Genomic DNA, 17,702 nt, shown 5'->3' with positions numbered 1-17,702 from the left:
GATTTAACAATTTGTTATGATTTCGATCTTGTTTTGATAAGACTGTCTTGGTGAATGGTGCGCATCTCATGCCCAACTTATATTTCATATCACATGCATAAATCAGCGTGAGCGACCTTCAAGCCCATAAAACAAGTTCAAAACCATAACACATTGTTAAATCGGAACAGGCCTCCCGATAACTGGTGATTAGGAATGAAGCCCGTCACAGACGATATCTTTACTACTATTATTCGACCGAGTCCACGCACGAAGCTGTAATATATATTTTGGTATCTTACGATATCTTAACGTTATCGCAAGGCATCTTAAGATACCTTAAGATGTTATAGCTCGGTATATTATGAATTTATGATATGATATATTTTGGTAGATATATTTCGGCTCTCTCATAATGTAGGTGCTAGACGGAGAGCGATATATATTTTGGTTGTATTTTGGTATCGTTGGCGTGTGTGGTGCTGATTATCAGTCCGCCAGACGATATCAACCTGTCATTTAGAACAAAAAGTATAGTTGGTCAAGCAAATCTTGTCAGTAAATAAGAACAAAAAACTACACTCATCCCCTTCTTCTGGGCGCCAGCACCAGTGCAAGACAAAGACAGTAGGACTCTCTGCGTCTACGCCCGAAATGACACAGTCCCTTGACAAACTATATAAGATATCTTTCGGTATCTGCCGATATATTATCGCTCCGTCTGTGACGGGCTTGAAAGCGATTATACGAGCTACTACAATACAAGCAGTCACTTTAGTCAGTCAGTCGCTGACTGTTGGTTTTAGTACACGCGATAGTTTGGGCCGTCGCGACAAATGCTCGTACACTCGGCACGTACTTAGTTTATTATTTGTTTTTGACAGAAAAAGGATCTCAGTTCATACAGGTTAGTAATTATAATGTATTAACATCAGCATCGCTATTGCTTTTTGGAGTCAAAGAATTTTGTACTTCATAGTTTAACTAACTCGGACGGTGATAAAAACAATATAAAATTAGAGTATTTTATAATCATTTTAGATAAAATAGTTACTACATTATTGCACAAAGAATACATTGGTTAGAAGAGATACATTATAGGGATATAAAAAAACAGTTAAGATATATTTATTTGCAAAAATGTAGTGGTAAACATAGTTGGACGGTGGGTAATTTTTAAGTGCGTAGGTATATTTTACTTAAAGAAGCATGCAAACATTCCTTATTAATTAGGTACTATAACTAAGTATACATATAAAAAGTTATAGAACAATAAACCATGCATTATTTATAATCATATACATATAGTATCAGTTAACTTTACATCAGTCAGAACACATACCATACTAATTATTAATTTCTATCTAAGAAATACAATATATTATAATCATTATTCATCATCATTAATTGTTTATTATTTATTATTCATATTCATTATTATTCATGTCAAATATTCGTCGATTCTGTAATAACATTAATCCAAGCAAAATTGGTATAATTTGTATTACCCATAAACGTGAATTGATCGTTTGGTGCCGGGTCTTATCAATGTTTCATTTAACTAGAGTTAGACCAAGAAAAGTCTGCAGAGATTTTGACAGCACACGCAGTCCCAGTGTTATTTATATGTCATAATTTGATAGAAATTTGAATTTTAAAATAACACTTGCAATGCGTGTGCTATCAAAATCTCTGCAGACTTTTCTTGGTTTTACTCTACACAGTTGTTGACGGTAATTTTAGATCCGGCGAAATAAAAGTGACCTGAGTAAATGTCAATTTCTTCAACCTAAGTAATACTCATACTCATTTATTGATAATATTATAACATATATTACACGTCAAAATAGAATAGGTATACTTGAATATAGCGCCTCTGTAAATTATGTTAATGTTTAAGGCCGTTCCATCGGTTTGCCGCTGTCACAGTCACATTTCGCAAGATCGGGAATGATCATGCGCGCCAAGTGTCAATTTTGATCGAATTTTGTCCATTATTATTTATTTTAAAAACGTTACAATATCGAAATTCGAAAGCTATGAAATTACTATTTAAGTTAAGATTGCTTTTTCTTCTTTTTTTGTTTATAATATCACATAATAAATAACCGAGTAAAGTTTGATTAAAAGTCCGAGTTAGAGGTTACTTTGGGAATTAATTGTATCGAGCGAAGTATCATAATTCGTGTATAAGAAGTTATGTCATTAAAGATAATATAATCAAGAACTACATATATTTTTTCCACGTCTACGAATATCAACGCCTCTTAGAAAAACATGATCATATAAGGAGATTTTTCGCCTTCTGGCTCAGGGAAACGCATTAAGTAAAGTTTCATAAAACAATGTTGACTTATGAGGGTAGGTAAGTATATATCTAAGTTTAATGAATGATGAATGAAGGGAAATAATGGAATCACATATATAGGTAAAAATAGTATGGAGATAACTAGATAACAATATATTCTGTTTTTAAAACAACGCTGATAGTTTCATGTCTATTACCGACTGTTGTAGAACATTTTATGTAAGGCTTGCTCCGTATCCGTAACGGATTTGACAAATTTAATCCCTAAGTTGGTGAAAAAAGGGATGAAAGTTTGCATCGGGAACGAAAATTTTGTAAATAGTGACCTGAAATGTCGTAAGTACAATAATAGAAAACAAGAAAGTGATTTCAGTATTTTTGGAAATTAATTCCCTATGGGAGTTGAAATGGTTTTCATTTTTTTAATAAAAAAGGCCGTTGAGAGAGATTGTAACGAGACTAATTTTTTTTGAGTTAGCTTGAAACTTCGTAGGTTGTGACAGACAAATCTCATGCGTAACATAAGAAAGTAATTTCAGCGTTTTTGGAAATTCATCCCCTAATAGGGTTAAAAGGGAATTGAAAGTTTGTAACGGAAACGATTTGAATAGGGACTTAAAATAAGTAGGAAGAGAAAATATTAATAAGTTACGAAAAATAATTTTAGTGCTTTTGAAAATTCAGGCCCCTAATAGGGTTAAAAAGTGGTTGAAAGGGTGTGTCGGGAAATAAATCTACGCGGACGAAGTAGTGTATGTATATTTTAACTGTGTCAAATATAAATGAGATAAATAAACTAAACTAATGTAGATTGTAGGCGTTTATGGGCGCAGTAGGTACCTACTGAATTTGTACGGTGTTAATCACAATAATAACCCTGCTTCTATTCTATTCTAATTGCATTTACTACCTGTATTTTAAGTGGATATATTCAAATGGTTGTTTGTTCCTATTCGATATCTATTAGCGTTCTTACTCAACATGATTTTGTTATGTAAAGGAACATATAGCTTACTTACCAATGTAGCTAGCTAAATGTTGCTTAGATAAAAAAAAAGTTACAACATCAACTAGGTAATGAAACATTTTAGTATTAAATTATACTGGTTAAAAAAGTACCCTCTTCGCGAATTATTGCGATTTAGCAAAAACACGCCGTATGTAGTGCAGGTAAAAAAATAATTTACTTAAGTTATTGGCTATATTCGTTACTGTGGCGCTCGGCTGGCAGCTACAATGTAGTTTGAATATTACAGCTCACATTTCTTTTGCCATTCTGTGCGTCGTGATAGCTTCTAGTTCGGTCAGCACGAACATAGCACACATTCAATAGGAGGTCAGTTCAATATCATTTTATCTTTGCACTCACGCTGAGTCACGTGGAAGGTTCAGGGATCAGTAGTGAGTGATGGTCGATAAGTTACATATTAGGTACTTCTATCTTTAATACATTATCTATGCTCGTTCACGGATCATCTTTGTGTAACTATAAGTGGATAATATTGCGATTCTCCAATGTAAACAAATTACCTAAGATGAATACGCCGTTATTTGCTTCAATTTAATCAAGTCATTAATAATATTTAGACACTATTCTGGTTCTGTTGTAATCATAATTATGAAACAGATACGGTAAGTATCACAGCTCAAAACCTCCGTAACTCGAAATAATTAACCTAGTTAAGACGAAGTAACTAACGATTCCCTCTACGGCGATCCAGTACAAATTTAACCTCCATTACTCGAAAACCGAAATTTGACCTCTATAACTCGAATAAATAGACGTAGTCTTATATCACCTCTCTATCTCGAAATTATTTATCAACAAACCTCTGTAACTCGAATAAAATAACAGGACCGTGTACTTTATGCGTATGTCTATAATGACCTCTCTAATACGGATTTTTCATTTAATTTACCTCCGTAACTCGAAACCTCTTTAAGACGAATAAAAACTTACAAGAACCTCTCTAAGTCCATACCCTCTGGAAGACGAAAACTCGTTCGACTGTACTATAAATTCTCCGAAGTCATGTTTAGCAGAAACAACCTTTATCCTTTTTGGAATACAGTTAAAATAAAGCTTATGTTACTCGGTAATAAAAATCGATTTGATTGGCAAGATATCCTTCAAAATCTGTTAATAGTTTGTTGCGACACACGCAATAAAAATATAAACATACTACCTACATTTACAGATAATAACAAGGAGGCAAAGTTGTTGTTTAACCGGGCTAATATTCATACCCACCCGAGCAAGCCAAAGATTCCAAAATTGAACCACGAGTGTAGCGAGTGCTTAGAAAAGTGGAATCATGAGCGTTTCAAAGTACGAGGGTTTGCATCTGATTACTTTGCCCCACACGTGGATAAAATGCAATTTTCTCATCGGTTTTTGAACAATCAAGAGAGCCTTTATTACGGGCTTGTGTGGTGAAGATAATTATATTATCTGTTTACATAAACTGCTATATCATATGAAAGAAAGAAAGAAGAAAGAAAATAAATTTATTCAGGACGCATACAGTATTGCTTAAATCTAATACAACACTTTTATTAATATAAAACATAAACGTCACTGAAAAGGTCTCCCCTCAACTTGATGTCAAGTTACCTTTCAGGTATTTTGACGCTGGTCTTCCGTGGAGACCTGTCCAAGGATCGCGTCAGCACGTAAACTTAATTAACATTGGTTAAACTAAATTGACATCAGTAGTTATTTCAATTTGACCTATTAAGTATATATAATGTATGGCACATATTTGTAAGACTTAGAGTTTATCACTTATTGCATTAAACCATTGACTGAAAATAATAAACTTATGTCAGTCAAAACTCAAAGTTAAGGTTGGCACTAACGAGTGATCTACTCTTTGAGCAGATTTCTGCAAATTCAAAATATACTTTTTGTACTTATTTTATTTTGAAAGACAAAATAGAATGAGAGTTTCTTATGGGCGGCGGTATGTTTTTCCAGCATTTCGTGGCAGAATATTTAAAACTACCACGAAATGCAGTTGTATTGTGCCGTAGGGCAGATAAACACGAGTAGCTTCTCTAACCGCTCAGAAAATTGCAATTGTTTAGATAAAATATTGGGGTGTCAATGACTTAATAATGCCAAATAGCATACATGCGAAATGCAAAGAACCACGTGACTCCGTGTTCGTTATCCCGCTGTTATTAAGGTAAGGAATTATGTGAAGGTGACAACTAAAACTCACTAATTACTACAACAAGTTAATAGCCATAGTGCACCTGAATAAGGTTGATTTTTGTTAAATTATTTGTTAATAGGTACTTAGTGAGTATTGGTTGTCAACTGACGATATATCATAACCTTTCTTTAACCGAGTTTCATGTCATAGTGACCGCGTATAACAATTCTGTCAAGTGAAATAATTTTGCTTTTCAAAACCGAACGATACGAACTAGAGAATAGTTAGATATTATTACTTACCTAATTTGTCTTGTATATTACCTAATTTGTCTTGTCAAACTTTCACCCCCCCTTTCACCCCCTCAAGGGTTGATATTTTTAAATTTTATTTTATAATTAACTTATACCTTTTATAATTAATCGACGTTCAAATTTTCAGCTTAAAAATTTCAGTAGTTTAGTATCTACATGTGTTTGAGGTAGACATTTTTATTTCATAATATCCCATACATTAAAATATCAAAGAAAACTCTCCCTTGTTCTGCTTACTTCCGGACATCATATAATCTAAACCACTAAAAATATGAAACTGAAATTTTCAACATCAATTAAATACGACCCGTTTATGTTTATGATCAACTAATATTTTATAAAATAAACCCTTAAGGGGGTGAAATGGGGGGATGAAAGTTTGTATGTAAGAAAAATTTAAACAACAAAGTGTGTTTGTACTAAAGAAGGGCAAAAATGCATGAAGCAAGCATTAAAACATTATAATCATGCTTTAAAACCGCCAAATTCAGTGTTTTTGTATTCATTTTTAATCTTTGACTTTGACCATAGTTCCATTTGTATGAAAATCGTCACCGCCACGCGCTATAAATTATTTTTTACCTACAAAAAAATGTATTAATGCCTCCTTGGAAATGATGTATTCCAGAATGAAGAATAAATGGGCAACATTGTCCAATTTTTTATTTAGTGTAAATCGCCACTTTGTGACCTAAGGAACAATCGTGCCAAGCGGCATCGCCTGGGACTAAAGTGCATAATGCTCCATACATTTACTGTCGCTATACTTACCCTACTGCTTAGGTACCATTATCATTATAAACTTTATAATGATAATGGTACCTAAGCAGTAGGGTATATATAAAGTAATATAAAGTAAGGAAGCTAAGATTTCGAACATTGACCCGCCTGTTCTTATTGCTATCTCTATTGCACGCGTATAATTAAGTATATTTCTGTCACGCTCGCACAGTGTCATTGCCCGCCGGTATCATGGGCGTGACACCAGCAGGCTGGTCAATGTACCTACGACATTCTTCGTCCTTACCGTCCTTACTTTAATTACGGGGGCATGATCTCGAATGATAAAAAGTGATTTGTTTATATATTTAATCTTTATTGCACAAAAGAAAATTATTAAGCACAAATAGGCGAGCTTAATGCCAAAAGGCATTCTCTACAGAGAGATTGTGGTCGGTTGCTACTTCTAAACAACAAAAAAATACATATGATAACTAACAAGCTGGTCCAAGAAAATTGAAAACTCAGTAGCCGAAATATTATGCGGATACGATACGGGCACTTATACGATTCGCCTTATTTACATGTTCAAAGTTCAGTATGACTAATCACTATATGTCTGTCCGGATAATGGCTTTGCATATCTTTGGTGATAAGTGATAATTAGAAATAGCACTTTTACCCCCTTCATATTAATACTAAGGCCTGTCCCGTAAAATGACTAGTGATTAATTTAAAATAAACCATTTTGATACACACATATACACATACTGCACCTTAATGCAAAAATTAAGAAATTGTTATTTGCGAAATTTTCGATCGATTTGCCAGTAATATTTTGATTTCGCAGGATAATTAGTAAAAATATGTCACAAAGTCATAACAAGGTCCAAGATTCCATATAAGAAGGTAAAATCATTGCTAAGACCTTAAATTGGCGAAAGAATATCATCAAAATATATACATAAAAATACTAAAAACCGGCCAAGTGCGAGTCGGACTAGCCCACCGAGGGTTCCGTACTTTTTAGTATTTGTTGTTATAGCGGCAACAGAAATACATCATCTGTGAAAATTTCAACTGTCTAGCTATCACGGTTCGTGAGATACAGCCTGGTGACAGACAGACGGACAGACGAACAGCGGTCTTAGTAATAGGGTCCCGTTTTTATCCTTTGGGTACGGAACCCTAAAAATAATCTTTAAAAAAAGGAAAACCGACTTCAAAAGGGATAAATTAAAATATTATCTCGTTTTATATGCGCTTTTGAAGTCGGTGCCAAGCCAAATCTTAAAAGCGTCAAGTTGCCGTCAAACCGTATGCCAACCCTGGTATAGTTTGATAAGAACAAAAGAACCAGTATTGTAACTATTTAGCTTGGCACCGACTTCAAACGTGTCAGTTTTCTAGCGCATATAAAACTAGATAATATTTCATTATATCCCTTTTGAAGTCGGTTTTACTTTTTTTTAAAGATTAATTTTATTTTTTCATTTTTATTCTTCTTTATCTGTCTGGCCAACAGGGATCGTTACCGGTATTGAAATTAAAATATCACGTAGTACAGCGGCCAGATGGCCTAATACACCATTCGATGTGACTGGACAGTATTCTACCGACAAGTGGTATCGTTGTGTTCGGTATAGTTTACTGAGTACGAAATAAAAACTTGTCACTTTCTGAGACTTGGGGGGGGTAACTGTGACGTCACAAAATCGGCAGTACAAAGTTTTTAACTTTTTTCTTTTAAACATACCATGTGAGGTACCAAATGAAAGGGCTTTGTGAGTAAATTACAAATATATAACATAGTCTAACTTTTCCACTTGGTCTAACAAATTATTAAAAAAAGATCAACAATTTCACAATCCAGTTGAGTTTGAACTGCTCTAAATTGAAATGGCTGAATTGTTTATTTTAAAATTATAAAAAAATATATTTGAGATTCTCACAATGAGCTCTTTCATTTTATATATGCAACATAGTTTGAAAAACCTTTTTTTTTAATTTTCACATTTACCCCCCTAAAGTGGCCCCCATGTTTAAAATTTATTTGTATACGTTACTTGTTCGGCTTTGAGTCACAAACTTACATATGTATACAAAATTTCAACTTAATTGGTCCAGTAGTTTCGTAGAAAATAGGCTGTGACAGACGGACAGACAGGCAAACGCACGAGTGATCCTATAAGGGTTACGTTTTTTCCTTTTGAGGTACAGAACCCTAAAAAAAAAAGTGACCTAGGCCTCTAAAAATAGGGCTGGGATCGAATCTGCACTCCCGCTAGATTATGCAAGTATTATTTTGCAGTTATTATATGTATATTATATTCTTGCATAAATATAACAATGTTGACTACTTATTTACTATGAGAAACGTAACAAACATTCATCATTATTCAGGTTTAAGCAGATAGAGAGATATGACAAAATAAATAAGCAAATCAGCACACGAACTATGGACCCAATTGAGAAATAAGTACTATGATGATCACAATAATACAATAGAAAATTACTATTGGTAGATTGGTACCAACTTCCTGTAAAACATAATTATGTACTGGAAATCGTCATGCAATTTGTTTAAACTAAATGGGGCAGTGGGGAAAAATCAAAAAGTATAAGACATAGCTAAATTTATATTTAGGAATCACAAGATAAGCATACTATGATTACTATGTATAGACATTAGTTAATTCCTTAAAAGTTTTATTTTACAACCAAGAGGTACGGCAGCGTACTGCGTACAGTGCGTACTACGTAGGCGAACAACACGCGAACGCGAAGCGGGTGTTCGCCTACGTAAGACGCAGCGTTAACGTGACGTAGACTCGTAGAGAACAATCGGCATCACAGCAACGGCTTAGGTACGTGGCTTTGATGCCTTGCAACATACTCAGTGACCACTTGAAGTACAAAGTACAAAATCCTCTGTGTGAAATTTGGTTCATCTAACCTGCGCGCGATCGATGCTAATACTATAATAGTTGCGAAATCCGAATGCTTCAGATTGCCATTATTGTCCCGACTGTACACTGACATTGGGTCTATCTTAGTGTTAATACACAAGGTCTACCCACCTATGGGGGAGTCCTAAGTGGTTTAAAAAAGGGGGTTAAAGGTTTAGATTTTTTTAAAGGTACGTGCGTGAATGTTATTAAGTATTTAATTGTTTGTTTTAAGATTTTTACAAATATACAAGAAAACTGATATTTTGTCTTAGGAAATACATACCGTAAAGTTTAACGTTAAACCTTTAGAATTAATTAGATTTTTTATGACATGAATTGTTGTCATTGCTGATTACTAATTTTCAAATAAATGTTGTGTCATAACAGACATGCTAATATAGTAGGTAATAGCCTTCACCTTCATTTGCAAGGATGCTTACCTAACAGTAGGAATAAAGGCAGAAGCTGCATACAAATGATACATGTCCACACTACACCTGCGTAAGGTAACCGATTCCGCACGTATGTGATACGTAACAAGCTAACAAGTTACCCATACCATAGGTACCCGTGTAGATGTGTTATGTTGATAGGGGCGTTGAAACAGATCTTACAAATATTGATTATCAATTGTTTTCCAGGACCTATCCTTGTAAAAATTGTTGAACGCACAATCCTGGTTACACTTCCAGCCCTCATTACACCTCCAAATAGGATAATTATAAGATTAAATTTTCCTAATTAATTATTTACATATTTGTTAAAAAGAAATAATATAAATTTGTCACTTGTAAATTATAAGATATATGTATATACATGTAACTCAAGGTTAAAAACTATATGTTACATTATGTGTGCCATTTTTATTCTGCACACAAATCCGGTTGGCTGTTTTTTGAACTTCGTGTGTATTATGTGTGTGTGTGTGGTAATTTGGTAAGGACTTGATAATATTTTTTAAAGATAACTTACGAATAACACACCTAGATGATATCCTATACTTTGAATAAGTATGTAGGTAAGTAACTGGTTGTGAACACATGAACTTTTAGTAAAAATGTGGGGGGTCAAGTAAAAAAAAACCGGCCAAGTGCGAGTCGGATTCGCGCACCGAGGGTTCCATAATTTTTTAGTATTTGTTGATATAGCGGCAACAGAAATACATCATCTGTGAAAATTTCAACTGTCTAGCTATCACGGTTCATGAGATACAGCCTGGTGACAGACAGACAGACAGACGGACAGCGGAGTCTTAGTCTTTTCTGCCTCTAGAAGGAGGGATGACTTCGTTTACTCAATTCCACCACACAAAACTAAATTTTCTAAAAAATTCAATAATGTACTAGGTCCCACCTTATACAATAAAATAAAGTTATCAAACTGCGAACACTAAATTTACATACATTTAAAAAGTCATTAGAAGGTTATCTACAAAAACTTGATTACGATAACACAGAAAAATTGCTAAAAAACTTAGTATAACACTCACATACACACACTCACATACACACACATTAGTTGTACGCGTGCTTAACCCATTATCAATGTAAATTAAACATAAGGTATAACAAAAATAATCTTAAGTTTTTGCATATACTACTTGTTTACTTCTAAGACGGCCCGGCAACGGCCGCTGTTCATATGCTAACAAATTTTTTCACTATTCATCATTTGTTTACCCTGTCGTCATGTTAAATATTAAGTTTCTATTAATATTATCTTGTAATACAAAATATAAATAATGCAGCAAACTAATACACATGTTAATTATAAATGGATTGGTACGTGTTGAAAATAAAATGTAAGGACGGTGAATCCTGACCCACCGTGATACAGTTCACACTAGTACGGGGGTCAGATGACACTTACTTGCTTGTTGGTTTTGTACCATAAGTAAAAAAACAATGTAAGTAGTTTAGCACCTTTATTTACACAATAAAATATCTTTATCTTTTATCTTTATCTTTAGTAATAGCATAGAGTAACTTATACTAGAGCGGTACTGTCATTGTAAATTTTGTAACCCCAGTAAATTCACTGCCATCTGTCGACACACTTTAAAACTAAAAATGAAGATTATAAAAATACGATAGAATGTATTCAAATATAGATAAATGATTTTTTTTATTTGCATTAATTATTTTTATGATTTTGACCCATGTTCTTTCACTGATATGCGTTAAAATTGTTAAATAACAAACGAAACCGTCAACGCCATCTATACGACTGTAGGCCAAAACTAGTAGCGCCCTCTGAACGAGAATCACATTTTCTTGATTTTCGAGGCACGTTTTTTCCTTAGACTGTATCCATCTATTACGGAGTTATATCAATCTTTGGTTATATGGTTATATTATTACATATCCTAAGGTTATATACAAACTGGGATTTGTCTGAGTGACAGAGTCCGATAAGTAATTACTGCTTTATCATATTATTTACTGTTTTAGATATAAGTAACGCAAAGTTACGAAACAATCTAAAAGAGATTAGCTGAGTTAAACAATCAGCACTCCTTATCTTGCACATAAATGATCATCGCGTACTTTAATCCGGATTCATAGAATGATAACCATAACAACTAAATCAAGGACTCTTCGAGTAAGTAGGTATTTATTATTTAAAAGAGTAACCTTAGGGTTCAAATTATAGATTTTTTTTTTAAATTAAGATTAAGCTAATTTTACGGTAAAACACGTGTTTTTAGTCACTCGCGCGATTAATGTTAGTATGTCTCACGATAGTTTAAATTCGATTTTTTTTACCTTGTATAGTGAAGCCGAAAGGAATTGTGATTTTACGTAAGTGGCTCATTGTTTATCAGAAGCGGATTGAAAGTTACCTATACGTTTTGAAACTAATTAGTTTCACTTTTCAGATACATTTTATTTACGATTTGCTTAGGACAGGAGGCCGTTCTTCATCAATTCTCATCTACTCAAAGGTTAACTGGAAGAAATCCCTTAGAGGGATAAGTTCGCCTTTGTACTGCCTATTTATGTGCCATATTTGTGTTCTGTGTTTTGTACAATAAAGAGTTTATACATACATACATACATACAAATAAGGTTTAAAATGGATTTTTCGTGTAATTTTCATTTTGATATTTAACTCCTGATTCCATAAATAACGATGCTTTTACCTCATGAAAGTTACCTCAAGTTTCATGCCTTGGTTGACAATCTACCATAACTGTACCATTGTATTTTTTCTTGTGCAAGTATCAAAACTACTGACAAGAATAACATAGATCAAAGATAGATATAACTCCGTTATAGATAGATACAGTCTAAGGAAAAAACGTGCCTCGAAAATCAAGAAAATTTGATTCTCGTTCAGAGGGCGCTACTAGTTTTGGCCTACAGTCGAATAGATGGCGTTGACGGTTTCGTTTGTTATTTAACAATTTTAACGCATATCAGTAAAAGAACATGGGTCAAAATCATAAAAATAATTAATGCAAATAAAAAAAATCATTTATCTATATTTAAATACATTCTATCGTATTTTTATAAATCTTCATTTTTAGTTTTAAAGTGTGTCGACAGATGGCAGTGAATTTACTGGGGTTACAAAATTTACTATGACAGTACCGCTCTAGTATAAGTTACTCTATGCATAGATGAAGGTCACTCTTTATTCAAAACAATTCAATCGGGTTACAAACAGCTATTTAACCTTTTGGACGCCAATGACCGATATATACGCACCGTAGGTTCAACGCCAACGACCGATTAATCGGTCATAGACCACAGAGCAACATTGACCTACATGCATATGCATAAAATTCAATTTGACACTTCGGTGACGTGGCGCCTGGATGACACGCTGACAGCTTTTGTGTTTGACACGGCGTCGAAAAGGTTAAAGTTTGTACTTAACTAATTTACTTGTTGCATCTTTAATTAAATAGCATAGAAACAAGAATTTATATTAAATTATAGCTATACATTATGTACACAGAGTTTTTATAAAACTCCGTTAACTATAAAGTACGTCTGAGAAAACTAAATGGCATAAGGTGTAATGGTCGGGTAATTCCGAAAGGAAAAAACACTAATAAAGTGGTGGATAATTCCGACAAGGGACTCTTATTTACAAAACATCGGGATAACAATGTTTTGTAAATAATTTTCGGGATTATCAAATTTCTGACATTACCCGAATACACCTTAGTGAATATTCTTATTTTTTTCCATTTATAGTACAGACATTGTGCAAGCGAAACTTTGCAGACGAGATCATTAGATGCACGACAGCCCGAAGACACAAACCAATCCGACATTCAGCGACAATTGAAAATTGTGTAAATATATTTTAAACGGTTATTAAATTAATCAGATTATATTTAATATTTTTTAACATAAACAAGACAATTAAATTATATTATTATTATTATTGTGTTTTATTTTATTTCTAGGTTTAACTTTACCTGTTAAATTGTGTTTTTCTTATGGAATAAACTAGAAGCACTAACAAAACAAAAAAAATAAATTATAAACGTTAGTATTTTGCAAGTTAAACTCATTTTATACTTTGAATTTTAACAAGTATTTTACTTAGAACCTAATACTTGGTTCGTATCAGTTACAGTTAGTGACATGGCTTACCGAGCAAGCATAACTATTAAATGCTACATATAGCGTTGTTGTAACACTGGCTATTTAACTGAACTAAACAATTGAAAAACATTTCAAACATCGTTAGCCCCATTGACGTATTGGTTAGCCCAAGATTGTACTGCATGGCGTTTAGTAGCAAATGTAAGAACTCTTACTAAACACAAATCAATATGTACCTAATGTAATCTGGCTCTAAGGCCTGTTTAATAAGGCTCTTACACTTGCTGTAAGGGCCATATTAGATAAAAATAAATGATATATTATCTTCACAATGGAGTTAGTTACAATACCGGTGTCTTTGACAAATTAACTTAATCTGAAACTTAGGAATGCACCCTTAAAATTGACGGAGTTAAAAGAACACGGTGTATAGAAAATATCAGCATTTATTTGGAGCATCATTTTAATTAAAAACATGTAGGAGATTATACGGTACACTGTATTAATTTGTTTCAGAGCTGCGCACCAGACCCTAGATGTCGGCATTCAACGTTGTGCTGGGCTGCGTGATGGCGCTGTTGATAATCTTGTTTACAACCAGCGCTATCGCCCGATATTATATTAAGGTACCCACTTAATGCTTAATTTAATTGTCCTAATTAGGGTCTTAACTAAATAAGGATTATCGGCCTGATTCTAACTTTAATATACGTTAAACATTTGATCTATTAGGATAGTGTTCCATCTGCCCAATATCTTGGTCCAATGTGTATTTGAGTCTTACATTTTGCTTAATGAGAGAGTGAGACGCAACTGGACATGTGTAAATAATACCACCCGATATGGATCGGATCTAATTTTTGACGTATATTAAAATTATATAGAATCAGGCCGTATTGTATATTAACACAAGGACATTTTCGGCGTTTTCGGCCAAATGTGCCAGTACCGTCAGCAAACATGTCAATATCGTCGATATAAATGTGTTGCAGGCATTTTGTAAGAATCCGCCGTTAACAAACGGCGTCGTCAATTTAAAAACGTTTTCACGTTTGGAAAATGACGGCGCCGCGGCCGTTTGTAAAATGCCGAAGGCAAATTGTAAAAAGTCCGCATTTTGTAAAATACCTTATGACATTGATTGTACGGACCACACATGTCTCAACACATTAATACTCGTTTATGTATATATTTGTGATTTTTTCAACCAAAGGCGCTATTTCCATACGGCTATCTACAAGTACGGCATATAGAAGTTAAACCAAGAGAAGTCTGCAGAGATTTTGACAGCACACGCAGTGCAGGTGCTATTAACCGACTTCCAGATCTCAAAAGGAGGAGGTTATCAATTCGGTTGCATGTTTTTTTTATATTTGCTACTCCAATTCTCAGTCATTTTTGGACCGATTTTAATTTTTTTTTGATTGTAAATATACATACAGATTGGTCCCGTTTTTATCGAAATGCAGTTCTGATGATGGGATCCATTAGGAATCCAGGGAACAAAGCATACATAATTATAGTGCTTCTAGTATTTTCATCAACAAATCAAGCATTTAGATTTAAAAAAGTGACATTTGATGAAGTTGAACTGTGAGAATGGAACTCTTCAACGACGCATAGTTCACGTTTGGCGATGTGTCCTCTTCGTTATGTTTGCTAAGCTTCGTTATGTTTTAAGACACATTTTTGTCAAGCTCGAGTTCTGATGACGGGTTCCATGAGGAATCGATGGAACTCCTCAAATCATAAAGGCATACGTATAGAGATTTTTGTATTTTCATCAGAAAATGAAGCATTTACATTAAAAACTGTCGCATTTGATTAAGTGAAACTGCTGATGATGATCAGAACGGAACTCTACAACGACGCATAGTACACGTTTGGCGATTTCGATTTCGACTTGGACTAGGACCCGGACACGGATCCGGACTCGGACTCGGACCCAGTTCGGACCCGGACCTGAACTCGGACCCGGAGAGCTTGTGGTTGTTTAGTGGGTAGACAATTAAATTTTTCTGCCGCTATTGAGAGCGTTGATTGGAGTCATATTTTTGAAAAAAACAGGGACGCCAATAGTCTTGCAATTTCACTTATTAATATAATTTCAAATAAATTTGACATTTGTTTTCCACTGAAAAAAAAAATTGTTAGGGATGGACATTGCCCAACCTGGATTAATAATGACATTAAATTATTTAAATCTTTTTTATTTGACATGATAGAATTAGGAAAGCGGCACACGAGTAACGATAATATTAGTAATTTTATAACTGACATCAAATTGCAATATGACATTTTAATTAAGAAGAAAAAATCGAATTACTATAGTGACTTAATAAAAACCGGCAACAATAAATCTAAAATGCTTTGGAATATCGTGAACAGGGAGAGAGGTAAAAATAACTGCCCACGATTGGACGTCACAGAGGTGATCGTGAACACCGATGGGTCACAGTTCGCAAGTAAAAAGGACGCTGTCGACGCGCTGAACAACAGGTTCCTCGGCGCCGCGGCGGCATGCGGCGCGCCGCGCGCCGACAGCACCCGTGCCCTACACCAGTTGCGCGCCGCGCTGCCGGCCGCGGATCGTTCCTTGAAGCTCCTTCCTTTCAGCGCGGATGAGGTGTATCGTTTGATAACCTCTCTCATCCCTCCTAAAGCCTCAATGGACATCTACGTGATAAATATGAAGCTACTGAGGGCTGCTCCAATCCCCTTAGCCTATGCCATGGCGGAGCTTTTCAATCGCTGTATAAGGGAGGGCATCTACCCTAAACCTCTGAAAATCAGCAAAATAGCTCCAATCTTTAAGGGCAAGGGAAAAAAGGGGGATATGGATGCGTACAGACCCGTTGCTATCATCCCCGCGATGGCAAAGGTCTTTGAAAATGGACTCAGCCGCCGGCTGACAAGTTTCCTAGAGTCGACGAGCGCCCTATCCGACAGACAACACGCCTATCGAGCGGGCCGCTCCACAACCACACTGACTCGTGATGTGGTTCGACGCGTGATAGACGCCAGAGAGAGGAATCAGCAAGTTGCTGTGTTGTGCTGTGACCTGTCCAGGGCGTTTGACGTCGCAGACCACGCAGTCCTTACCAGCAAGCTAAGGCACTATGGGATCGATGGTCCGACACTTTCCCTGTTCAAGAGTCTTCTGCGATGTAGATTTCAAATTGTAGTCGGAGATGGTGGAAAGGCTAGATCAGACCCGCTAGAAACTACCATGGGTGTAGCTCAGGGCTCATCGGTTTCAAACATATTATTCTCGTTATTATTGAACGATCTGCCGAATGCTATACAGGCCGCTGAAATCCTCATGTACGCCGATGATGTTGCTGCAATCATCACGGCGCAATCGGTGGACGCCATAGAAGAGAAATTGAATGAAACCGCGGCGCAGCTTGCACAGTGGTTTTATGCCAATGGTCTAGCGCTAAACCTTAAGAAGACCCACTACCTGGTCTTCAATCTATCAGGTCGCAGCACGAGGCCGCTTGCTGTTTCCGTAAATGGAACTGCTCTAGACCAATTAAGTAGCACCGGTTTCCTAGGGTTCGAAATTGACACCTGTCTAAAGTGGGACCATCATGTTAGCAGACTCAGCGGAAGAATCGGCAGTGCGTGCTTTGCATTAGGACGAGTAACTAGGTTGGTGTCGGATGAGGTCGCGCGCTCGTGCTATTTTGCCACGGTGCACTCACTAA

The 17,702-nt window shown here is 35.2% G+C and overlaps 1 protein-coding gene across 1 annotated transcript in view; it reads left to right on the top strand.

Moving 5' to 3' along the window:
• The first annotated feature begins 751 nt into the window (after positions 1–751).
• Positions 752–17,702, top strand: part of LOC134753972 (1-acyl-sn-glycerol-3-phosphate acyltransferase alpha-like) — a 38,993-nt gene continuing 22,042 nt past the window's right edge. Inside the window, exons 1-2 of the mRNA XM_063690011.1 lie at positions 752–886; positions 14,509–14,618. Coding sequence (XP_063546081.1) covers positions 14,529–14,618 — 90 coding nt within the window. The 5' untranslated portion in view covers positions 752–886; positions 14,509–14,528. The remainder of the gene's footprint in view (positions 887–14,508; positions 14,619–17,702) is intronic.

The sequence above is a fragment of the Cydia strobilella genome, chromosome Z (assembly GCF_947568885.1).
Source record: "Cydia strobilella chromosome Z, ilCydStro3.1, whole genome shotgun sequence".
Classification (NCBI taxonomy): Eukaryota; Metazoa; Arthropoda; class Insecta; order Lepidoptera; family Tortricidae; genus Cydia; species Cydia strobilella.
The sequence above is the reverse complement of the archived record's forward strand: the minus strand, read 5'-3'. Positions and strand labels throughout refer to the sequence as shown.